Raw genomic sequence first — 24,747 nt, forward strand, 5'->3', positions numbered from 1 at the left:
GGAATGGTCCAAGTTCAGGTGTGGAATTCTGAGTGAGAGGCGTCTGAGGGATATCGAGATGGCGACTTCATCCTGGAGCTCAGCAGAGGAGACCGGGTGGAGATGGAGATGAGACAAGTATCTCAGGAGCAAGAGGGGCAGCCTGGGTTTGGATGTGCCTGTCCAGGAAAGAGCAGAAAGATCTGTGAGCTACGTTGGCAAGGACCACCTTCCCCTCTCATTTTCCCGGGGAGGGGAGGTTCAAATCTTGAGGAAGGATAGAGGACAGGAATTTGGAAAAATCCCAGGGTCTCCACCACAGGATCAGTCAGTCTGCCTTTTTGAGCCCCTCACCATGCATGGACTGCTCTAGGTGTGGCTCTTACTGGTTGACTGCTTGGCCCAGTCGAGGGTATGAGGTGTGATCTTTGTCTCCTGAACTGGTGGCCCAGAGATGCTCCAAGGGCTCTTGTGTGAAGGTCTGGACATCTCCTGCAGAACTGAGTATAAGACTTAGGGTTGTAGACAGGAAAAGAAAAAAATATATGCAAAGAAAGAGGGCGACCCTGAACAGGAGAGAACTGTGTACTAATGACAGAATTGAAGGGACCAGGAAGTCTACAGCATGGAGAGATTTTTTGGATCTGGGGGCTTTGCCTGAGCTTCATGCTGTTCCCTGTGAGCAAGGTGGTGCCCAGGATCAGAGATGCAGGCCATAGGGGGCTGTGGGAAAGCTGGGCATTTCTTGGGACAATGCAGGTGGCCAGACAAGCTCCTTTCCAGCCCTGGACTTGCTTGCAGTCCTGGAGTTATTCCTTGGGAGGAACAGAAATGCAGGAAGAAATGGTTTAGAGTTGTCTGTGCACCTGAATTAACAATACCCAGATGAAGACCTTTGGCCTGAACCAAAGGTAGGAGTAAACAAGGATCATTGGCAGTGGGCAGGAGTCAGGATGTCCTGGGCCAAGACCTGGCCATGTGCCTACGAAGGTGGGAGGGATGTAGGGTGCGGAAGCAAGTAGGCAGGCCCTCACGCCTAGCAGCTGTCCATCCCAGGAGTTAGGTCCTTGCCCAACAATTGGGTCCTCCATAGCAGGGTTCTTGTCACTCTCTTCCTCACATCTTGCACTCCAGCCACTGGGGATGTCCTTCCCAAGACTCAGCCCTACCCTTCCTCCCCAGGACGCTTTTCTCATGCTGCCCTCTCTGCCTCCAGGGCTTTTTCCTGAGCCAGTAGAGCATCCCATCCCTGTCTTTAGCTGCAAGGAACTTTGCTTCCCTTGAGCTCCCACAGCCCTACCCTCCTCAGAGGCCGAAGCTGTCATTGGGATGATATGTTAGCCCTGGTTGGGATCTGTGAGCATGTGAGTAGTTTTTGTGTAAGTGGATGAGACCATGAAGGAGCCGGAAAGGAAAGGAGAGGGGTGAGATGAGGAGCCCAGCATGGCCACTCAGCACGGCCACTTAGCACCGACAAGGACACTGCAGGGTGAGCTGATGCCTTGACCCCTTCCGTGGGCCCTCAGCCTGGGGTGGACAGATGCTCTCACCATCTGGCTTCCTGGACTGTCCTTGTGGAATTGTGGTTCTCATGCTCACGCGTGTCTGCTCGTGTGGGTGAGTCTGAAGATAGGGTTGAGCTGTGGCTGGCTGGACTTGAGGGCTCAAGGGACAGGGCTAAGAATCCCTCAAGAGAGAAAGCCAGGAAACCACACTGGGGTAGGAGGGGTGAGGCTGGAGACAGGATCAGCTTTCTCATCGTGCTGGGAGAGGAGGTTCTGTGGCCTGGCTGAGCCCCAGAGAAGGAAGAACACTCATTGCCACAAAAACACACCCTCAGCTGCTCCTCTGGGAGAATATCTTGAAGAGAGGGCAGGTGAGGAGAGGCAAAGGACCCCTTGTCACTTGTCCAAGCCCGGAAAGGGGCTGAGGCTTAGAAGAGGCAATGAGAGCAAAATAGGAGTCACGTGAAGGATTCCACTTCCTAATATTTATGGTTTATGGTTGTGTTGGTCTGTCTGATTTTTGATTCTGACCAGAGATCTCTGAATTTATTGTATTTACCCTATCTACATACCTGACTACATTATCCATCCATCCGTCCATCTGTCCATCCATCCATCCATCCATTCTTCTGTCATCTAGCCATTACTCATCCATTCACTCATCTGTCCCTCTCTCTAACCAGCCATTCTTCCTTCCACTCATTTATTTATTTTTTAAATATTTTTTTTAGTTGTCAATGGACCTTTATTTTATTTATTTATACACAGTGCTGAGAATCGAACCCAGTGCCTCACACATGCTAGGCAAGTGCTCTACCACTGAGCCATAATCCCAGTCTTCCACTCATTTATCTTTCTCTCATACCTATTCTCCCACTCACCCATTCAGCGAGGGTCTTCTGAGTGACAGGACCCCTGTTGGAGAATGCAGGACGATTTTGGGGAATCAGGATGGTGCAATTGTGGTTCCTGCTACTGAGGAACTTATAGCTGAAGGATGATGGATGGTCCAGAGCGCAAAGCCGTGGCCTCAAGCACTGTGCCCTGCTCTCTCCCTGGAGGACTGAACAGCAGACCCGGGAGGGCAGGGAGTTTGCCCTCTTACCACTGTACCCTCAGCTTTGGGAATAGTACCCAGCATATTGTAGGTCAATAAATATTTGTTAAGTAAATGCACCACTGAGTAGCTCAGGTGGGGTGGAGTGGGAACCAGGAGAGACTGGATCAACTGTCTTAGAGGAAAACTTGTGGGTGTGGGGGTTGGAGCTCCACGTGGAGAATATTTGGCAGATCTCAACCACGATAATTTGAGGCTGAGTCTCCAGCAAATGGGTTTGTAGCCCTTGGGTTAGGGAGCCATAGTGGAATGGCACCCATTTTGGGGTGGCAGTTCTGGGGCACTGCAGGGATCCGTAGGTGTGGCAATCAAGCTGGTTGGCCTTTCATGTCCCAGAGCTGACCTGGCTCCAGAGTGCAGGCCTTAGGAATCATCTGACCTCACCACTATCCATTCACGTGAGGACACCTGGTTCGGTGATGAAAAGTGACCACCTGGGACACACAGGAGGCAGAGGCAGAGAGCCTCTAGAACTCAGGCTTTGGGTTTCCAGCCAAAGGTTTACTCCTTTCTTTTTCTTCTTTGTTTGGAAGAAGTCTTTGCTGTTGGATCAGGTCATAAAATTCCTTCTGATGTGCAGGAGCCAAGAAGGTGAGGGCCAATGTCTCAGCCAACACTGTCCACTGCCCCCCTTATGCTCCATCTCTGGATTAGCTCTGAGTCTTCTAGGCTTATCTAGAGGCCAGTTCTGGGCCCCTCCTGCCTGCCCCACCCTGGGCAGTTGCTATATGGGGCAGCCTCCCTCTGTGGCCAACCTCTGCAGCTGGTTGGGTTGAAAGCAGGCCCAGAGGGCTGAACTGAGTGGAACAGTGTGGATTATGGTGTGAACTGAGAGCCCGGACAACAGCAAGCAGGTTCCCAGGCCAACTTGGTTTCTATTCTTGGGGGGAAGGGGTGACCCTAATGAGCTGCTTCTCTGTACTGAGCCTCAGTTATCTCATCTGTGGAGTGGGGCCACAATCCCTTCCCTTCTGCCCTTCCTTCTGAACTTGACTAAGTGCAGCTAAGTGGGACTTTTCTGGGATCTTGTGAGGCTGGAAGGCATCAGAAAGCAAAGGTTCTTGGGAGCCTCGTATGCCTGGAGAGAGGCCTGGCAGTGGGAGGCCACTGACCTGGACACAGTTAGCAGATGTGCTGCAGCAACTGCAAGGTGGGGTGTTGCTGCAACTGAAGTCACCCTCAGCCTGATCCTCACCATCCTAGTTGTTACCACCTCTGAGTGTGGGATTAGGGTCTCTATGCTCACACACATCTGTATTTGTGTGTGTGTGTCTGAAGATGGGGCCCGGTTGGGATATGGGGCCCAGTGGTCTCTGGCAGGCCCGGAGCTACATACTGGGTCTGTCTTGACTCTCTTGTGGCAGTATCTGTCCTTTTTGGGGTCAGCCAAACCACGGGGCCTCTTCTGCCAGTGTAGGAGAAGGCTGTCCCAGGCCCTGCCTCTCCCCTCACTGCCTGGGCTTTCCTTTTTGACTCATCAAAAAGTCAAAAGGTGTCTCAGCCCTGTCCCCTGAGCCCTAAAGTCCCCCCTACTCTAGATCAGCCTTTTCAACTTGTTTTCTGTCATGGCAACAAAACAAAACAAAACAAAATCTACCCTTTGCTGAACAAAGAGACCTGGGATGGGGGTAGGGAGGCACAGCGGTGTGACTCTGGCCTTTTCTCCCTCCCTCAAGAGCCCATAAGGCCTGCATGGATCTTGGAGTCCAGAGGCCTCCTCTTGCAGGTCTCTCACTTCAGACCTGAGTTCTGAGGGCAGCGGAGTGGCCATGGGGAAGCTAGCTCTCTGGGTGCCCTGTTCTCATCATTGAAAAATCCTCTAAACCTGAAGGCAGCTGCAGATCCCCAGGTACTGGGCCACCCCAGTAGAGACTCTGGGGTTTATCCACCTAGCATTTCTAGCAATAGGAGTCACCCAGATTCAGTCTCAAATCCAGGCTCTGCCACAGTGCTGCATGTGACCATGTTGAGTTGGGTCACCCCAGAGCCTCCCAGGGGCTCATCTGTGAACTGTGATAGTGCCTGGCCCTAAGGGCTGCTGTGAGGGCTGGATGAGGTCAGGCCACGCAGAGTTGGCTAAAATGTGGGGGACCCTCCATGGAAGGGGTGCAGGATGCACAGATGGACAGGTGATGCCCCATCTCTAATGACCTTGCTTGGGTGTCCCCTCAGTGCACACTTCTTCCTGGAGATAGAAGGGTTTGAGCCCAACCCCACTGTTGCCAAGACCTCTCCCCCCATCTTCTCCAAGCCCATGGACTCCAACATCCGGCAGTGGTGAGTATCGGCCCCTTGCTCCAGTGGGTGGCCAGCAACATGCCCTGGGCCATGTAGCCTGGCCTGGCTGTGGGGTGCTACAGAGAGAAGTGTCCTTCTCTCATCCCTCCTGCCATACTTCCAGCATCTCTGGCAACTGTGATGACATGGACTCTCCCCAGTCTCCACAGGATGATGTGACAGAGACTCCATCCAATCCCAACAGTCCAAGGTGAGTCTGGCCCTTGCCTATCTCCTGCTGTGCCTACCAAGGGAAGAGGGGTGGGATATAAGTCTGGAGACACGGGCCATGGTTGTGGCATGGAGGACATTTAGTGGGGGAAGTGGAATATCAAATTTTATAAATTGTAAAATAATACCCGATCATTATAAAATAATACACAGAGGATCAATAACTTTAGCACAAGACCACTTAAGTAAATTTAAAATACATGCATTGAAAACAGCAATATGCATTTTGCAAAAACACATGCAAACAAGAAGAGACATCAGTGCATAACCTGGACTGTCCATTTGGAGTAGGGGGACAAGGATGGATTGGAAAAGTTCAAACAATGCAAAATATGAAAGTGAAATTTTCCTTCCCCTAGTCCCATATTTCAGGGCAATTTGCTGTGAATAGTTAGGCACATATTCTTCCTGATTATTCCTAAGTGTATCCAGATACATATTTCGATAAATGCGATCACATATGGATAGAAAGGGGAGCTTCATGGGGCAACATGGAGCCCCAAAGCACAAACACATGATTTGCAGGTGTTGTGACAGGCCTGTGAGGTGTCCTTGAAGGTCCAGCAACTCTGTTGGGGAAGGGGTGATGATTGCAGGGTAGGGGAGGGGGTGTGCACGGTGAAATGAAAACATTTTCTGGCCTCAGCGCAAACCTGGCTAAGGAAGAGCAGAGGCGGAAGAAGAAGCGGCTGAAGAAGCGCATCTTTGCAGCGGTGTCTGAGGGCTGCGTGGAGGAGCTGGTGGAGCTGCTGGCGGAGCTGCAGGAGCTTTGCAAGAGGCGCCGCGGCGGCATGGATGTGTCTGGTCAGTACCTGGTCCTGGCAGACGCTGCAGGTCTAGGGATGCCACTTGGCACTTGATTCCTGCCCCATCTCCTGTAGGGCTGGGTTTTGAGGAGCCTTGCGTACTGGGATAGCAGCCTTTAACTCAACTCTGAGGGCAGTGGGGAGCTATGGAAGGGTTTAGGCAGGTGGACGTCATGGCCTGGCTCCTGCATGTTCCTGTTCAAACAGTGTTGGGACCCTGAAGGAGGGCTGGGAGAATTGTCAGAACTTGGGGACATAGGGATTGAGGAAAGAGAAGAGTCCAGGGTGGCACCATTTGGACTTGGGTAGCTTGGTGGATGGTAGGGTCCTTGCTGTCTGGGGACCCAGAGAAAAGCAAGTGGAAGAGGAGGTGATAAGATCTATTTGTAGGCTCCAGGGAGGGAGAAGATGGAGATAAAGATTTCAAGGTGTCAGCACAGAGGTGGACAGAGGGAAGCCGGACAGAGGGAAGCCAGGCAGTGGGTGAGACTGCCCCTCGCCAGGGACAAGGTGCAGAGGTCAAAGAGCAAAGGGCTTTCTTTGGCAGGAGAAGGGAGGAGGAGCCCAGAGCTGGAGAAGGAAAAGCTAGTAAAGAAGGAAGAGTGCTAGGAAGTTCAGGGTCAGGGAGGCCAGGCAGGGGAGAGGGTGGAGAGCAGGATCTTGAGGCGAGAGGCTGCAGCTCCCACACCCGCTTCTGAGTTGTGAGGGTCAAGGGCCTCCGTTCCCTCCTGCCCACGCCTCCATCTGTGACCCTGCCTGTAGACTTCCTCATGCACAAGCTGACGGCCTCAGACACAGGGAAGACCTGCCTCATGAAGGCCTTGTTAAACATCAACCCCAACACCAAGGAGATCATGCGGATCCTGCTGGCCTTCGCCGAGGAGAACGACATCCTGGACAGGTTCATCAACGCCGAATACACTGAGGAGGCCTATGAAGGTATCCTGGCTGCCAGAGGCTGTGCAGATGTTTCCCAGGTCAGGGTGCCGGACCACAGGGCCACCAGAGGCACTGCTGCCACCTAGAAGTCTGAGTGCACAGCATGGTGCTGGGCATGCAGCAGGCACTCCCCTTGCCCTTCCTTCTTTCTACAAGTAACTGTGAGTACTGACTATGCGCCAGGTGTTGTTTTTGGCACCTGGGTGAACAAGACAGATTAAGGTCACTGCTTTAAATAAGGTAATTTTAGACAGGAAATCTATGGAAATAAAGGTAATATGACAGAAAGGGGCTGGAGATAGGCCACTTTAGCATGGATGGAGAAAGGGGCTCTTGACTGCATGATGAGAAGGATCCAGAGTGTGGATGAGCGAGGCATGTGGCAATGGACAGGAGGCTGGAGATCCCAGCAGGGGCCCAGAGAAGCAACTGTGTATCATTATCATCATGATTATTAACTGTCCCGTTTGGGTCTTGGTGATGTGGTTGCCCTTGTAGGTGGTGCATAGAGACAAATTTGGGATAGTATTTCTCTACCCAGGAAAGTCATTGTGAATAATCAATAAGATATGTGCTCATTTGAGTTTTTAGAGTCAGTAAACAACAGCCTGTTAGATGCTTGTGGCAAAAACAATTGGTTCCTGATTGGTCATTTTGCTGACATGCCAGTGGGCACTGAGCATCTTGGCTTTTTCCAGGTGGAGTCTAGCTCAGGCCCTTCACTGTTCTTATTAAGAAAACCATTTTATTACTTAAGCTCTGCAGATTGTCAAAAGGGTTTTTGTCATATATAAGAAAACACCAAGGATGTGACACACAAGAAGCTACAGGAAAGGGGAGAGGAAATTCAAGGAAGATTGCTGCTACTGAGGGTTGAACTACACATTGAGTTGGTAGTCAAAGCAAAGAGAGAAACTGAGTGAGCCATACAATATTCTTAGCCTGGCACTAAGGAGTTGATGCTAGTCCTGTAGACAGATCAGTGCACCAAGTTTGACTGTCTTGATTCTTCTCCCTTTTCAGTCCCCTTCTGTGCCCTCCTCAGGGATGTAGAGATTTCACTCTTCTGGCAGCGGATTCCCTTGAGGGCAGGGATGGAGTCCGTTCCCCATAGTTGATTTTCTGGTGCTTTTAGGGTCTCACATTGGAGATATTTAATATAGATTTTTTGATTGGGTGGACAAATTAAAGTTATTAGTATCTCCATCAAGGCCTTGTGTAGTGGCCACAAACCCTACCCCTCTCCTTTCTCTGCGGCCTCTTATGCCCCTTATCTCTTCCTTCTTTCATGAAGTTGTCTCCTGCTGGTGGGCTTCTCTCTCTGCAGAGTAGAAGGAGCAATTTATTCCTGCCGCCCCAGAAACTATCCTTGTCCCACCATTCTGCCCCCTGACGATGTCTCTGAGGCCCTCCCTTCAGTGTTTCTAGGCAGTCCCCGCCACATGGGGCTGCGGGATTCCTGATCAGTTAGGTTGGTCCCCTGGGTCCCAGCGCTGAGCGCCCCTGCCCGACCCCGCCTGTCCACAGGGCAGACGGCGCTGAACATCGCCATCGAGCGGCGCCAGGGAGACATCACCGCGGTGCTCATCGCGGCGGGCGCCGACGTCAACGCCCATGCCAAGGGGGTCTTCTTCAACCCCAAGTACCAGCACGAAGGCTTCTACTTCGGTAGGTGCCGCTTGTCGCCCGGCGTGGGCTGGGGGGTGGCTTCCTAGGGAGGAGGAGGGGAAAGGTGAGCCCGAGGGGGAGGGGAAGGGGGAGGAGGGAGGTGGACCTGTGGACCAGTGGGGGAGGGGAAAGGAAGGGGGAGGGCAAGTAGGGGAAGGGGAGGGGCAGGGGCGTCCCCTGCTCTGGCTCTGGCCCGGTGGTACCTGCCCCAAGAGGCGCTGGCAGGCTGGAGACCCTTTAGCCAGGTAGCAGGTCCCAGGCTCCAGAGGACAGAGCCTGATTGGGAGGCTGCTGAGACAGATCCATCTGAGCAGGACCCCTAGGGTGGATCAGAGAAAGAGGGGCCTGGGGAGGTAGGGTGGAGCCCCAAAGCCTGCAAACCCCGGGACATCACTTGGCATTAGAGGGCACATAGGCAGTCACCTGAGCAACCCTTTGTGGGGAACAGACACTTGGGGGGAGAGGGACGGAAAAGAGCCCCGTTTCATAGGAGAAAGATGGTTCTGAGAAGGGAAGTGACTTCCTCCCCAGGCTAGTATGGCCTCTATGTAGGTAGGTGTCCTCGCTTCCAACTCTGGTCTCTGTCCCCTGTGCTCAGAGCCTCACAGGGCATCCAAAGTGAGAGAAGCCAGCCACAACCACCTGTAATCTCAGAGGCTGGTGAGGCTGAGGAGGAAGATCACAACTTCAAAGCCAGCCTCAACAATTTAGTGAGACTCAGTTTCAAAATGAAAAAAAAAAAAAAAAAAAAAAGGGCTGGAGATGTGGCTCAGTGATTAAGTGCCCCCCAGGTTGAATCCTTGGTATGAAAAAAAAAAAAAAAAAGCAAGAGGAGGAAAATCTCTGACAAGTTGGGAAATCCAACAGCAATTAGGGTTAGATGTATCAATATATATATATATATATATATATATATATATATATATATATATATATTTTAAATCACATTCTCCAAAGAATACTGACATTTATTTGGGAATAATAGAGCTTTGCAATGGGGATATGCATGCCATAGTGAACTGAGGTTGAGCAGGGCACAGTGGTATACCTCTGTAATCCAGCTATGTGAGAGGCTGAGGGAGGAGGATTACAAGTTTGACACCATCCTGGGCAATTTAGCAAGACTCCGTCTCAAAATAAAAAAATAAAAAGAACCAGGAATGTAGTTCAGTGGTAGAGTGCCTTTGGGTTCCATCCTGAGTGTCTGTCTGTCTGCCTGCCTGTCTGTCTCACACACAAAGAAGTTGAGGGGAGGGGAAGTTTTAATGATAATTGTGTCAGATATTTTGAAGCAAATAATCCTTGGCCACAGTGGTTAATAATAAGTGTGGTATCAGTCCAAGGTTGAACAGTTTGGGGCAGATGTTTTTGCACTGGTACTTTTTGTATAAAGTTGTGGCAGTCCCTATTCAAGTGACTCTGGCCGAGTGTTTTTTTTTTTTTTTTTTTTGGTACCAGTTCTCAGGGACACTTAACCACTGAGCCACATCCCCAGCCCTATTTTGTATTTTATTTAGAGACAATCTCACTGAGTTGCTAAGCACCTCGACATTGCTGAAGCTGGCTTTGAACTCGTGATCCTCCTATCTCAGCCTCTTGAGCTATTGAGTGGTAGAGTGTTTTGTGAATCATGTGAATCATGTGTAAGAGTCCTTCCTTTGTATCCACACCCCCCCCCCACCGTTTGTTTACTTTTTTTTTTTTTTTTTGGTTAGGTTTGACACAAGTGACTCCATTTTGATTCTGACAATATTCAACATTTCTTTCACAGATGCTCTGGGTGGAAAAAAAAAAGTTGAAATGTGTAGTTTAGATCTGGTGACCTCACCCACTTAATTGCACAGTTGTGTTATTTCCACACATGCTTAGAGCTGTGAACCACCACCATGATCAAGACAGGCCACCAGCAGCTCTGCCAGATCAAAACATTTCTCTGAGTAATTTTACAGGAAATTGCCAGCCCTGGCCTGAGAACCACTCATCTCTTTTCTCTTCTGGGTGGCTTTAAAAATTTTTTTTTTAAAGATGGACCTTTATTTTGTTTATTTATATGCAGTAGTGAGAATCAAACCCAGTGCCTCACATATGCTAGGCAAGTGCTATGCTGCTGAGCCACAACCCCAGCCCCTCTTCTGGGTGGCTTTTTAATGAGCAGGACTAGATGGTTCTGTGAGTCCTGGAGGACAGGGTTTTGTCCAGTCAGTTTTGTGTCCCCATTGCCCAGCACAGAGCTTGGTTGCAGTTGGTGTTGGGAACCCTTTGTTAGGTGTGAAGAGAGGGGACAGGAGGAAGAAGAGGAGGCAGGAGCCTTGGCCTCCAGCCGTGGTGCTGTCCCATCCTTGCTGTTTGACCATTTGGGAGTCAGTGGCTTTCTTTTTTCTTAACAAACATTTATTGAGCACATACTATCTGTGTCAGGAACTGTTTTAGGTGCTTGAAATATATCAGTTAACAAAACAAAGATCCCTGCCTTCATGGGACTTATATTGTAGGTCTGGAGAGAGGCCATCAATAATAAACATTATAAATAAGAATGTTATGCATTATGTTATAAAATGGGAAGTGCTATTTAAAAAAACACAAAGTAAAGCAGGGGAAGAGGAACCAGAAGTTCTGACAGTGATGAGAGGATTTGCTTTTAAATAGGGTAAGGTTAGGGTGACTCACAGAGAGGGCGATACTTGAACAAAGACTTGAAGCAGGTGATAGAGTGAGCAGTGCAGAAATCTACATGCAGAGGGAACATCCCAGGCCAAAGTCCTGAGATAGGAAAATGCCCGGTGTGTTAGAGGGACAGGAAGAAGGCCATTGCGGCTGGAGGGGAGTGAGGGATAGAGGAGGAGAGGTCAGAAGATGCAGGGCTTTGTGGGCTGTCATTGGAACTGGGGCTTTTATTCTGGGAAGGTGGGATTCACATGTTAATGGCAGCAGGTGGTGGGTGGACTGGGGTGGATCTTGCTGCTGTGCTGAGCACAGTGGTTAGAGGGCAGCGGGGAAGCAGGGAGTTTGGTTAGAAGGCCACAGCATCAGTAGAGCTTCAGTCTCTGTTCAAATGGGAGAGGAAGAGACCATCAAGGAACCTCAGGTGTCAAAGCCACTGGGACGGTCAGGCTGTGGACCCCTGGGGCCTGGGCACACTGCTTCTGACCTCTGAGATACCTGAGTCCCAGTGCTCCCCTGGCCCAGGTGAGACGCCCCTGGCCCTGGCGGCATGCACCAACCAGCCCGAGATCGTGCAGCTGCTGATGGAGAACGAGCAGACAGACATCGCCTCGCAGGACTCTCGGGGAAACAACATCCTACACGCGCTGGTGACGGTAGCTGAGGACTTCAAGACCCAGAATGACTTTGTTAAGCGCATGTACGATATGATCCTGCTGAGGAGTGGCACCTGGGAGCTGGAGACCACCCGCAACAATGACGGCCTCACGCCACTGCAGCTGGCCGCCAAGATGGGCAAGGCCGAGGTGGGACAGCGGGCCAGGGTGGCGGGAGGTTGGGGAGGCGCCGCTGCCACTCTGCCAGTGCTGGTGCTCTCCTAAGGATCCTGCAGAACACGGCCTCAGCCCTGGGAAGGTCCCAGCCTTAGATCCAGAGTGCGGCTGTGGCCTGGGACAGGTTATTCTGAGTGACAGCCAGTGAGATATGGGCACCCCCTCTGGATTTCGATGCCACAGTTTGTTGTTCTCTCTCTTCTCCTGGGACTTCCTAGCTGGGGCCGAGATGACACAATGCTTTGTGCCTGAGCATTTCTGTGTGGTGCTGGACCCAAGCAGAAGCTGAATGTCTGACCCTCAGGGCCTTGGGCCTCTCCTGAGGACAGGTGTTTCAGAACGACTTGTCTGGGCCCAGAACTGGCTTTTTTCTCCAAGGTCAGAACTCAGGTTCTTTCTAGGGCTCAGATTCAGAGGCTTAAGCCTGCTCCTCAGCCTTTGAGCCTGGGAGGGGATGGCGGCTCCTAGGAGACTGCAGGGCAGACAGTGCCTTTGAACAATCACAGCTGTGCACACCCCTCCCTAGTCAGCTGCCCTGAGGGCTTTGGGTGGTGTTCCAGTGGCCAGGGCTGGGGACCACAAGAGACCTTTTTATTCTCCTACTGGGGGAGGAGGAGATGGGAATGGCTTCAACAGAGGAGGAATTGTGTCCTTGCCTCCCCCTTCTCCTCCCCACCCCTGGGTCACAGCCTTCTGGGGGCTTTGATAGTCAGATTGTGGTTTCAGATTTAACCTCCTCCAGGGTCTCATCTCTGCATAACACGGTGGCACATGCTCTCCCTGCCACCCCAGCTCAGGGCAGAGCCTCCCTGTGGAGGCCAGTCTAGGGGAGGCACCTGTACCCCTCCCCACTCCTTTCCTGGATGTTGCCTAGGGCAGCCACTCTTAGGGAGTGGAGGGTACGTGACACTAAAGCAGACCTGCCCTTGGGGATTTTATAGGCTTGTCTGTGTGGTGGGGAAACCCAGTCCTAGGAGCTCTCTATCTGGGCTGAGGAGACTGGCTTACCATGAGAGATGGCAAGGGAATGCTGCTGGGTTGTGCAAGACCCATGCTGTGACACCTCCTACTCCAACAGCACCTCCTACCCCAACAGCACCTCCTATTATGTCTTGGGCTCCTGACCCAGGAAGCCCTAGTCTCCAAACTTGAGTAACCCAGGGCTCAGCTTTCCGGAAGTAGTGAGCTGGATAGTGGGTGGCCCTCCAGTCTCCTCTACCTAGTAGTCTCTTAGGTCTACCCTCCCCACACTAGCTTTCAGTAGTTGGCGGTGATTTGGGAATTTAAAAATTCCCCCAGACACCTAACATTCAGCAGAGTTTGAGGATCACTGACCCCACAGCTGGCCAGAGTGGTGAGCTTCAGTTTGACTGAGGGTGGAATGAGAAACTGGACATCAACTTCTAGTTTCTTCTCAAGTCCAAGCCAACTGGAAATTGTTACCAAAAAATGATCAATTCCATTAGGGTGCAGTGGCACATTCCTGTAATCCCAGCAGCTCAAGAGGCTGAGGCAGGAGGATCATGAGTTCAGAGCAAGCTTCAGCAACTTAGTGAGGCCTTGTCTCAAAATGAAATATAAAAAAGGGCTGAGGGGGCTGGGGTTGTGGTTCAGTGGTAGAGTGCTCACCTAGCACGCGTGAGGCCCTGGATTCGATCCTCAGCACCACATAAAAATGAAATAAAGATAAACAAAAAAGGCTGAGGATGTTAAGGGCCCCTGGATTCAATCCCTGGTACCCAAAACAAACAAAAGCAACCAAACAAACAAAAAATCAATTCCTGGGTCCTTCACTGAACTGGAGCCCCAGCTGGTGCAAGGATTAGGAGGAGTTGATGGTGCAGTTTTGTGTAGCTTGTGAAGGGCCTTCACATCTTTGGTCCCCAGTGAGATGGGCAGAACTGGAGCTTTGCACCCATTCCACTGATACTGCAGGGGCCCAGAGGTCATGGTGCAGATGCAGGACTCAAACCATCTTGATGGAAGCATCTTTTGGGGCCTGCCCTGCCTCTGGCTGGCCCAGCCCTGTTGGGCCCAAGCCCCATTCTGTGGCTGACAGTTGTTCCCCTTCCTGTCCCCAGATCCTGAAGTACATCCTCAGTCGTGAAATCAAGGAGAAGCCACTCCGGAGCCTGTCAAGGAAGTTTACTGACTGGGCGTATGGCCCTGTGTCGTCCTCACTGTATGACCTCACCAACGTGGACACCACAACAGACAATTCTGTGCTGGAGATAATCGTCTACAACACCAACATCGATGTGCGTCTCCTGGGCAGTTGGGAGGGGCAGGGAGCTAGGGCAGGACCTCAGTCTGCCAACGGGAAGACCCAGAGTGCTAGCTCCATGGTGCCTGGAGTCCCCAGGGCTTTCTCTCAGCAGCAGAATTAGACATGGAAGCAGGGGTTGGGGGCTGGGGAGGCGCTGGGCTCCACTGTTCCTGGTCAGCCTCAGATTGCGGACCCTAATGGTGAAGGGTCTCTGGGTTCCAGAATCCTGGGAAGTTTGGGGTGTGAATATAGTCCATATGGCCTGGCTTGGAATCCTCCCTCCTCCCAAACCTGGTTCCACATGAGGATCTGGGGGTGTACGGCTTCCTGGAGGAGGTTGGAGTAGGAGATTAGTGAAATTGGAGGTGAATAGAGAGGATCAGCTCTGAGAGGTTTTTAGCTCTTGGGAGAAGTGAGACAGAAGGCTGTTGGTATTTTACCAAGTCTTGCTTCCCAGAGCCTGCCTTGTCTAGGGTTTCTCTGGACCCTTGCAGCAGCCTGGTTGGTAGGGCAGGGATTGTTATCATTTTATAGCTGAGGAGATTGAGGCACAGAGAGGGTCATGGGCTGTCCTAAGGACACACAGTGAAGAGGGAGATTGGGATTGGAATCTCTTTTTAGCCCTCCCTCCCTGCTGTGCAGCAGATGCTCCGGCTGGAAGCCCCACTCTCCTGGAGCCTTCCCTGCTGTCTGTGTGCTTTGGGAAGAGCCCAGGTGCCAGAAATGACCTTTCCACTATTTCCAGCCAAACCAGTCCATTGGGCATAATGACGGGTCCCTTCAGCCAAGGGCCCCACTGACTCAGAGCTCACGATGGGCCCTTTGAAAGTGGTCCTTCCCTGTCTCCTCATCTCCATGGTGACTGGTGGTGTTTCCCCCACAGAATCGGCATGAGATGCTGACCCTGGAGCCCCTGCATACGCTGTTGCACATGAAGTGGAAGAAATTTGCCAAATACATGTTCTTCCTGTCCTTCTGCTTTTATTTCTTCTACAACATCACCCTGACTCTTGTCTCTTACTACCGTCCTCGGGAGGTGGAGGTATGTGGGTCTTTGGGGGTGGATGGGGAGGTGAGACATGGAGGAGCTTGGAGCTGTCCCTGGGCAGATGGGGAAATTGAGGCCCAGAGAGGCATAGAGATTTGTGTGGGGGTCACCTTCAAAGTTTCTAGGGAACTGAATGTCTTTAGAACTTAGTAGGGCTAAGCTCCAGGCACTTAGCCCCAGGGGAACTCATGTTGGGGAGAGTTGGGGAATCAGGAAACCCAGGCCCTGTCCAGGCTTTTGATCTGAATCTAGAATGCATTGGGTGTTTCTGCTGTGAGGGCCACAGGAGGTGGGAGGAGGGGGTGGTCACTTGGCCAAACTACCCACCCCTCTGGGCCTTGGTTTCCCACCCAACACCAGAGCACAGATGGGCTTTGTTGACTGTGTTAAGAGGTCCTGCTGAGTGTCTGGTGATGGATGGGTTCTGGGAGGGATGAATGCCATGGGGCATGTGGAGGAGTCGCACAGATTGGCTCATCCTGCTCACTGTGGAGTTCTGGTTCCCACCAAGGGTAGGGAAGGCAGGGGCAGGGGCCTTCCATTCGCGCTCAGGCTCTCTACACAGATGGTGTTCCAGGCTGGCCTCTGGTCCAGCTCGAGGGTCTGGAGTGTGTGGGTGTCTTGGTCCCTGGAGCTGGTGCTGCCCACCCTCCTCACTTTTCTCCTCCCCCTCCTCACTTTCCCCCACAGGCCCTCCCACACCCCTTGGCCCTGACGCACAAGATGGGGTGGCTGCAACTGTTGGGGAGGATGTTCGTGCTGATTTGGGCCACATGCATCTCTGTGAAAGAGGTGAGTGAGCTTCTGAGCCTTTCCAGACTGTTCTGCGAGGCAGGCTGGGTGAGGGCAGGGCTGCTGCCATCCTGCCCTGCTCTACCATTCCTGATGGGCATGTGAGGAGGAAATTCCCTTCCAAGCCTTAGAGCCCCAGTTAAAACATGGGAATAAGTGAATAAGGCAGACCTGGTCTACCTACTTCATTCCCTCTGTACACCTGTCCAGTTTATCCACCCTTTACCTCTTTCTAGCCACTCAGTGAGCATCCGCCTCTCCCTGTCCTCACCCATCATCCCCCACCCACCTGCTCTCAGCCACCCAGCCACTCATTCATGCATCCATGTTCCCATGCTACCTTACCCCACCATCCTTCAATCCTCTATTCAAGCATCCTTCCACCTGTTTTGTTTTTTAATTTTTATTTTTTGTGGTGCTGGGGATTGAACCCAGGGCCTTGTGCATGTTATGCGAGCACTCTACCAACTGCGCTATATCCCCAGCCCCATCATCCTTCCATCTGTTTATCTGTGCATGCATCTATCTAATCCATCCGTCCATCCACTCATTCATCCAAGCAATGAATCAACAAGTATATTCTGAGCACCTTCTACATGTGAGGACTTGGGTGGTAAGGATGGAGTTTGCCCTCTTTGGTTCACAGTTTGGTAGGAGATAGATCATGGGAACAGACATCTAGATTTTAAGGTAGACTTGAAAAAGTGCCCTAAGTTGGGCAGAAGAAGGGACTTTTATCTAGGGGCAGGGGGAGGGAGGGAAGCTTGAAGACAATGATAGCACTCAGGCTGGTAGGGTAGGGTGCCATGTAAGGACACGGGGACAGGATCATACAGGGTAGTTGTGGGAAATAGCAGGACCAAAAGCTCAGAGGCTGGAAATCTAGGCCATTTTTGGAGAATGGAGCTGTCGTGATTATGTAACTTTGCAGGTTCTGGGGTTAGGATGGGGGTCAGGAGTTAGAGAGGTAAGAAGATCTGAAGGAACAACCCTCCTTACTGTGGGGTCACCTACAGTAATCTAGACATAGGACTTCTTCCATGTCCCTCCCTGGGTTTTGATTGGACCTTTGCACACTCACCTCTCATGGAGTCTCAGTCCTGGGGTGAACTCCCTCCCTGAGATCCTCCAGTGAGTGGCATGCAGAAGACAAATTTTTCTTTTTCTTTGTCCCTAGGGTATCGCCATCTTCCTGCTGAGACCCTCGGATCTGCAGTCCATCCTGTCAGATGCCTGGTTTCACTTTGTCTTGTAAGTAGGTCTTTCCTCTTGGTCACACCTCAAAGGCAGGGCCCAAGTCCTCTGTTGTGGCTGCCATGTCCCTCTGAAGTAGCTACTCCACCATTTAAACTATGTCCAGGCCTTCTGCCACCATTACATACCAGGGATCTCCTCTCTTGCATCTAGTAGGAAGGGCACACAGATGTGCCACATAAATGTGGAGCGGATCAGAAACCCTTAGGACAGCACCAACCATCTGGTGACAGTGATGGCTGACTCTGTCCACTCTGTCACAGAGCCCCAGGTGGCAGGCAGCATAGAGAAAGCCTGAGAAGGTGTAGCAGTTCTGTTTTCTTGTTTACAAAGTGATATTCCAGGGCAGCCCCTCCTAGTTGCTGGGACCTCAAAGTTGCCATCTGGGACCTTAGCAGATCAGGACTGGAAAGCACCTGAGAAATCACTGAGTCTCATGTACAGATCCCCTGAAGCTCCCAGACCTAGGAAGCGAGTCACCTGAAGTCACAAGGCACTTCAGTGACACTCCAGTAGAAGCCCCAGCTCACTAGTCATTTTACTCCCAGCTTATGCAGACTTGATGGCCACAGGGCCCCAGGCAGAAAGCCCAGCTCAGCAGCCTCTCTGAATGAGGTCATAAGTGGCTAACATCAAAGGCTCATGAGACCTCTGTCACTAAATGAACAGAGGCTGATTCAGCTTTACTGCCATGGTAATGGGATAGAATCTGCAGCTTGGAATGAAGAATGCTAAGCTCCTCAGACTGGAGTTTCTCTTCTGAGCATTTAAGAGGCTGGGTCTATGGGATCTTGAATCTGGGTCTAATGCTTCCAAATATCTACTTATTTTATTAAGTATGCACCTGCCTTCCAGGGACATGAACCCAGTTCTTCATCCTTGTGGGCAAATGGGGTACCCAGATACTGCAGTAAAATGGATGGGCCAGGTGCAATACTGCTCCACATGCAAGTTGCATACACATCTGTCACCTTTGAGGAAGTATGATTCCAGAGAAGAATGTATTTATACAACTACTGGTTTCAGTCCATTGCCCTGTTCTTCTGATTCTTTATTGTTTTGTTAGCATAGAGAAAGGTGGAGACATTCTTCCTCATTTCATTCCCACTGCAATTGATCATTCATTTGTTCTCCACTCTGCCAGAAAAACAAGCTTTATGTGTCCTAATTATGGTTAGGCATTTTATAATTGTGGAAACTGTCAGATGTTATAAGCAGGAGAGTGTTTTTAACCCTATGTTGGCAGAGTATATGCACTGTTGGATATCCTATGTGTGGTATATATTGTACTTTAAAAATGTAATTGTGCTAAAGTGCACATAAAAATAAAAGCATCTTGACCATTTTTAAGTGTTCAGCTCAAAATTGTGAAGTACATCCAACTGGCTGTGCAACCAATCTTACAAAACTGAAACTGTGTACCTAGTAAACAACAATTCTCTTTTTCCCTTTGACACCCTGGCCACCACCTGTCTATTTTCCATCTCTTGTGAATTTGATTACTCTGGGTACATCAATATAAGTGGAGCATATAGGATTTGTCTTTTTGTGACTGACTTATTTTGGTTAGCATATATTAAAGCTTTTTTTTTTTTAAAGAAAAGAGTAGGTTTTGAAGGACTTGATTGATTGTTTAAGTATAAATGTTCACAGCATTTTTCATTTTGGTTAAAAATGTAATTATTCACTGCATCCTTGGTGTAGCCTAGTGGCTCCCAAGTGGTTTATGATATATGGGAATCATAAATCATGTGGTGTTTTAAAAACCATACATCCTCCTGGGCTGCATGTCAGAATCTCCTGGAGCCCTGGTGTGTGTGTGTGTGTGTGTGTGTGTGTGTGTGTGTGTGTGTGTAAATAAATGTATGTAAAGTATATATAAAAAGATATATACATATATAATTTTTTTTTTGGTACCAGGGATTGAACCCAGGGGCACTCAACCACTGAGCCACATCCCCAGCCCTTTTTTGAATTTTACTTAGAGACAGGGTCTTACTGAATGGCTTAGGGCCTTGCTAAGTTGCTGAGAAGTTGCTGAGATTGACTTTGAACTTGCAATCCTCCTGTCTCACCCTCCCAAACTTCTGGGACTACAGGTGTGCACCATCTCACCTGGCTGTATTTTTTTTTAAGTCCCTGTCAGTCACAACTAGTCCACGATTGGTCCTGACTTGCATCTGGCCATGTCCTCAACAGGCTGGAGTTTAGATGTATGGATCCAAGGCAGCCTTTATCTTGTCAGTCCGGGCCCCCAGGGTGACTATTCACGGGGTTTAAGGTTTGAGGGATTTGAATGTCTCTGCCCTGATGCTGAGAAGTGAGTAAGGCCCTTGTCTCCTGTGTCTCCTGAACAGTTTTATCCAAGCTATGCTTGTGATACTGTCTGTCTTCTTGTACTTGTTTGCCTACAAAGAGTACCTCGCCTGCCTCGTGCTGGCCATGGCCCTGGGCTGGGCGAACATGCTCTACTACACACGCGGCTTCCAGTCCATGGGCATGTACAGCGTCATGATCCAGAAGGTACGCAGGGAGCTGCACAGGTGGGAGGGCCCTCAGAGGGTGCGTCTTTTTTAGGTGGGGAAACTGAAGTCTGTAGAGAAAAAAGTCTGTCCATCCATGGCTCCTTCTCCCGAATGCCATAGTCTTCCTTGGCTTTTGGCCAGACTTTAAGTGTCCACATCTTACAATGCCCAGGCTTGTTGGACGTTGAGAAGGGACACACTTTGTGAAGGAAGGAGGTTCTCATCCCTGGGCAGTGGTGTGCTGGAAAATATAAAACAATTGCTCTGTGTGTATTTGTGTGTGTGTGCGCGTAAACCAGCATATGTGTATAAATACATATACGTTTATTGCATGCAATATGCATTAGTATAAGTTCCACATAGCTAATTGAGTCTCACAGAATACTTAGTTTTTAATTAAATTCTTTCATCTGTTGCCAAACTGCAATTGACAAATGTGCGTTGTTCCAGTTTATGTTTTATTTTATAAGCAGTTAAGATGAGAGTGAAACAATGAAGACTTAAGTTGAAACTTCACTTGTTTGTCCATGGCTGGGCAACTTCTTTCCTGAATAGGATAATTGTTTGCAGATACTGGAAGGCCATCTTGTTGCTATTCGTGGGCTATTTATAATGTAACAGCTATGGACATTTTGAAGTTGAAGCTGCCTTCACATTTTCTCTATCACTGATTTAAATATACACATAGACATCAATAAAACAGTGAGTCAATCTGATTTGTAGTGTTTACCACTCTTCCTGCTGTCAGGCTCCACCATGGCTGATTTCCTGTTACTGACATTATGTTGCCAAAGACAGAATTGGGAAGAGATGTGCAGTTACACATCCTTATGTAGTGTTTCCACCATGGGGCTACAACAGAGGTAAAAAACCTCAAAAGCATAGATAATTGTAAAATGTAGTAAAATAATCAGGAAATGATTAGTTTTGAACATTTATTATCTTTATTTTTAATATGTTTATATTATGTTTTGCAAAAAAGTTGATTTCTTTTTCCTTTGCTATATTGAGAAACCATTGTCAAATAAAATTGAAATTTAAGGAGTACTGTGTGAGGAATAGGAATATATATATATATATATATATATATATATATATATATATATATACATATACACACACACACACACACACACACACACACACACATACACACATTGTGAAATGTCACCAGGACAGGGGTCTTGAGAAGGTTCCCCAACACGAAGGTGAACGTCATGAAGGTCCTTGATGTCATTGCAGAAAGGAATTTAAGGATGGGTCAAAGTGACACACAGATGAAATTTACTGAGATAAAGAAGGAAGTAGACATTCTGAGAGACAGGGTGAGGGTGACTAGTTTTAGGCATATTTATACATGTCAAATCTATAGTGCAGAGACTTGGTCTAAGAGGGTGTTTTCAGTTCTTTGGGTCTCTGACTTGATATTACCTGCCAGGGGTCATTTTCCTTTCTTCGTTTTTGAGGAAAAATCGCTAATAATTTCCCCATGGAGGTTTTATCGATCTGCTTTGTGGACTGAAACAGTACTACACTGGGGTAATACTGAGGGCTCGATTAAGAGCACAAAATGTAGATGCAGTAATCAGATTCCAAAATATAGATATCAGATTCCAAAAATATAAATCACAGGAATATCTACTTGTAGAAGAAAGACATCCTCAGACTTCTTTTTCCTTTAGATCCAGGTCAGGAAAGAAGTTGTTGACATATTCAAGGAATAAAGTCTAATGGTTTAATTAATTATTTTGTGACCGAAGTTTGTGAAAGTGACCTTTAAATCTGGACTTTTAATCCCTGGTAAAGTGGACTTTAACTCATGGTGACTCTTGGTTTGTCTGACATGTCTCCTTTCTACCTATCCTTATGTTTTCTACCTCAAAGTGATCATCCATTTCAAGTTACTTAATGCATCCATTACCTTGGTAGTTACTGTGTGTGTGTGTGTGTGTGTGTGTGTGTGTGTGGTGTTGAGAACATTTAAAATCTACTCTTGGCACATTTCAAATAGACAAATTGGTACTGTTAACTACAGTCTGAGGCTGTACGTTAGCTCCTCAGAACTTAATCATCTTATAATGAAAAGTTTGATTTAGTTCTTAAAAATGACTGTGTTTCACAAACATCTCACAAAATTTACGAAAATTTAACTGTCTAACAGCCAGCTCACAAAATTCATGAGAATTCAACATTCAGCTCTTGGGAGCTGGTATGAGCTGGCTCCAGCATGCCACTGCCTCCAGGAGGGTCGAGGACTCCAGGTAGGAGACCCTATTGGGAGAGGGAGAGGGTAAACCAGGGCCTGAGTTCAGGAGGTGGGGGAGAAGAGAACCTGGGGCTGACTCCAGGACCAGAAGGCTTCCTGGGGGAGGCAGAGGCAGAGCTGAGTCTAGAGCATCAGGAGGGTTCTGCTGGGGGAAGGGAGAATGGCCTGAGTGAAGGCAGGATTAGGGCCCAGGGCTGGGAGAGGAAGGGAAGAAGCAAGGAGATCAGCAGATGGTGAATAGGTGCTCATGAATCCTGTTTCTTTGTAGGTCATTTTGCATGATGTCCTGAAGTTCTTGTTTGTATATATCGTGTTCTTACTTGGATTTGGAGTAGGTAATTGCTTCATAAATAATCGTAGCATTTGTAAAGCACTTTATGTAGATGTCAGAATGACACAGCACACACAGCCCTGGCAACAATTACACCAGCTCCTGATGAGTGGGGCACCTATTGCTCTCAGTGCTTTCTAAGCAGCATCTTTTACTTCTCTCAACAACATGATCGAGTGGGAATCATATCCCCATCCTCTAAGCCTCAAGTAACCAAGGCTGGGAGACCCAGCCTGTCACTCTTACCCATCCACATGGAGGCAACTGCCACCCACTTTCACATCTTTCGTCTCCGTTGGCCCCGACAATCCAGGATAGGCCGGGCAAGCAGCTTAAGCTCGGTAGTACAGATGGGGAAACTGGAGTTCACAGAGATTGGATGGATGATCTTCAAAAAATAGGAGCACAGCAAAAGTGAGGCACTCAGCAACTCAGTGAGATCCTGTCTCTAAATAAAATACAAAATAGGGCTGGGGATGTGGCTCAGTGGTTGAGTGCTCCTGTGAGCCAGGGCTGAACGGGGGGGGGGGGGGGGGGGGGGGCGGGGGGGGTGGAGGAGGGAAAGAAGAGCTTGGCTCTGTTAGGCATGAAGGCTCCTGCAGGAGCTCAGGGTGGAGAAACCAGCCTGATAAGGCCTTCGGGATCCAGAGGGAAGAGGCAGAAGTCTGCAGTGTGTGTGTGTGTGTGTGTGTGTGTGTGTGTGTGTGTGTGCAAATGTCGGGTAATTACCCAGAAAGGCAGAAGCAAGCATCCCCTTATGTCCCTCTTAGCCCTGGCCTCGCTGATAGAGAAATGTTCCGAGGACAACAAGGACTGCAGCTCCTACGGGAGCTTCAGTGACGCGGTGCTGGAGCTCTTCAAGCTCACCATAGGCCTGGGCGACCTGAACATCCAGCAGAACTCCACGTACCCCATCCTCTTCCTGTTCCTGCTTATCACCTACGTCATCCTCACCTTCGTCCTCCTCCTCAACATGCTCATCGCCCTGATGGGAGAGACAGTGGAGAATGTCTCCAAGGAGAGTGAGAGGATCTGGCGCCTACAGGTGAGCTGACTGGGCAGTGACTGGGTGTGGAAAGCTCCCCAGGGACTTGGCTCAGCACCTGGTCATCAATCACCATCAGCACCGCTGGGTCTGGGGCAGGGCCTGGGAATCTGCATAAACCAGGTCTGAGGAAGCCTTAGTCCAGGTTCTTTGAGTACAGGGTGTAGGAAATGTGGCACGTATGAGAGAAACCCAGCCTTATGGGGATGCTCCGCTCAGAGTCAACATTGTGCTCTGTGGACGCTGAAGTGTGACTTAGATTGCATTAAGAGAAGTATAAGCTACAGGCAATGGAGATGACAGTTCTACTGTGCTTTATCCTGGCCTTAACACTCCTCCTTTGTTGAGGACTCCAACCCACAGGGTGGGTCCAGAGATGATGACCAGGTTTGGGAGAGGACTGGAGACTGTGCCTCATAAGAAATGGTTGTTGAAACTAGGGTCGAAGAAGGAGAGAGTTCTTTCAGAAATCTGCCAAGCTACCTTGAAAGAGGGAGCAGCCCCCTTCTGTGGCCCCAGAAGGCAGAAACGAGGTACATGGGGTGGGGGTGGGAAATGATAGGGAGACAGTCTTTGATTTGCCACAAGAAGATTTCTAGTCATTATGACCTTCTTAACTGGACTGTCAAAGATGTTCAGGAGAGACTGGGCAAATTATGAGCAGGAGAAGTGCAGAGGGAATTCCAAACCTGGGAGGAGGTGTGGGCCTACATGACCTCTGGACTTCCCCCCGATGAGATTCCAGGATCCTAACATTTTCAGATAGGAGTCTCCGGGACTTTCAGAGACATTATTTACATCAAATCTCTGACATTATTTAACCCAAATCTCTTCCACAAACTTTCTGCTTTTTTTGTGTTTGAATTCTGTAGATTAGCTCAGGATCTATGCATCAAGCCTCCAGCGAGGCTGCAGGGGGCTGTTTGATGGTATGTGTGCACTTGTGTGTGTGGTGAGCGCACGCTCCTATGGAGCTGTGTTCTGAGCAAAGAGCTGAGGCTTGTTTTTCTCCCCCAGAGAGCCAGGACAATCTTGGAGTTTGAGAAAATGTTACCAGAATGGCTGAGAAGCCGATTCCGGATGGGAGAGATGTGTAAAGTCGCAGAGGGAGACTTCCGGCTGTGCCTGCGGTAAGGGAGGGGAAGGCCCTTGGGTGGACAGAGGGATGAGTCAGTGGACAGTGGTGTGGTGGAGAAGCACAGTT

The 24,747-nt window shown here is 49.6% G+C and overlaps 1 protein-coding gene across 2 annotated transcripts in view; it reads left to right on the plus strand.

The window, feature by feature from the left end:
* The window catches only part of TRPV3 (transient receptor potential cation channel subfamily V member 3), a gene marked incomplete at its 5' end in the record, with an annotated part of 28,332 nt that overhangs the window by 1,949 nt on the left and 1,636 nt on the right, over positions 1-24,747 (plus strand). For both annotated transcript variants that reach the window (XM_081272010.1, XM_081272009.1), the window contains 14 exons: positions 4,774-4,878; positions 5,003-5,089; positions 5,756-5,913; positions 6,678-6,854; positions 8,382-8,522; positions 11,709-11,989; positions 14,098-14,274; positions 15,166-15,324; positions 16,021-16,122; positions 17,300-17,373; positions 19,734-19,899; positions 22,436-22,502; positions 23,269-23,543; positions 24,561-24,673. In XM_081272010.1, the coding sequence (XP_081128136.1) occupies positions 4,774-4,878; positions 5,003-5,089; positions 5,756-5,913; positions 6,678-6,854; positions 8,382-8,522; positions 11,709-11,989; positions 14,098-14,274; positions 15,166-15,324; positions 16,021-16,122; positions 17,300-17,373; positions 19,734-19,899; positions 22,436-22,502; positions 23,269-23,543; positions 24,561-24,673 (2,082 nt within the window). The remainder of the gene's footprint in view (positions 1-4,773; positions 4,879-5,002; positions 5,090-5,755; positions 5,914-6,677; positions 6,855-8,381; positions 8,523-11,708; positions 11,990-14,097; positions 14,275-15,165; positions 15,325-16,020; positions 16,123-17,299; positions 17,374-19,733; positions 19,900-22,435; positions 22,503-23,268; positions 23,544-24,560; positions 24,674-24,747) is intronic.

The sequence above is a fragment of the Spermophilus citellus genome (genome assembly GCF_964194105.1).
Source record: "Spermophilus citellus genome assembly, chromosome: 17".
Taxonomy (NCBI): Eukaryota; Metazoa; Chordata; class Mammalia; order Rodentia; family Sciuridae; genus Spermophilus; species Spermophilus citellus.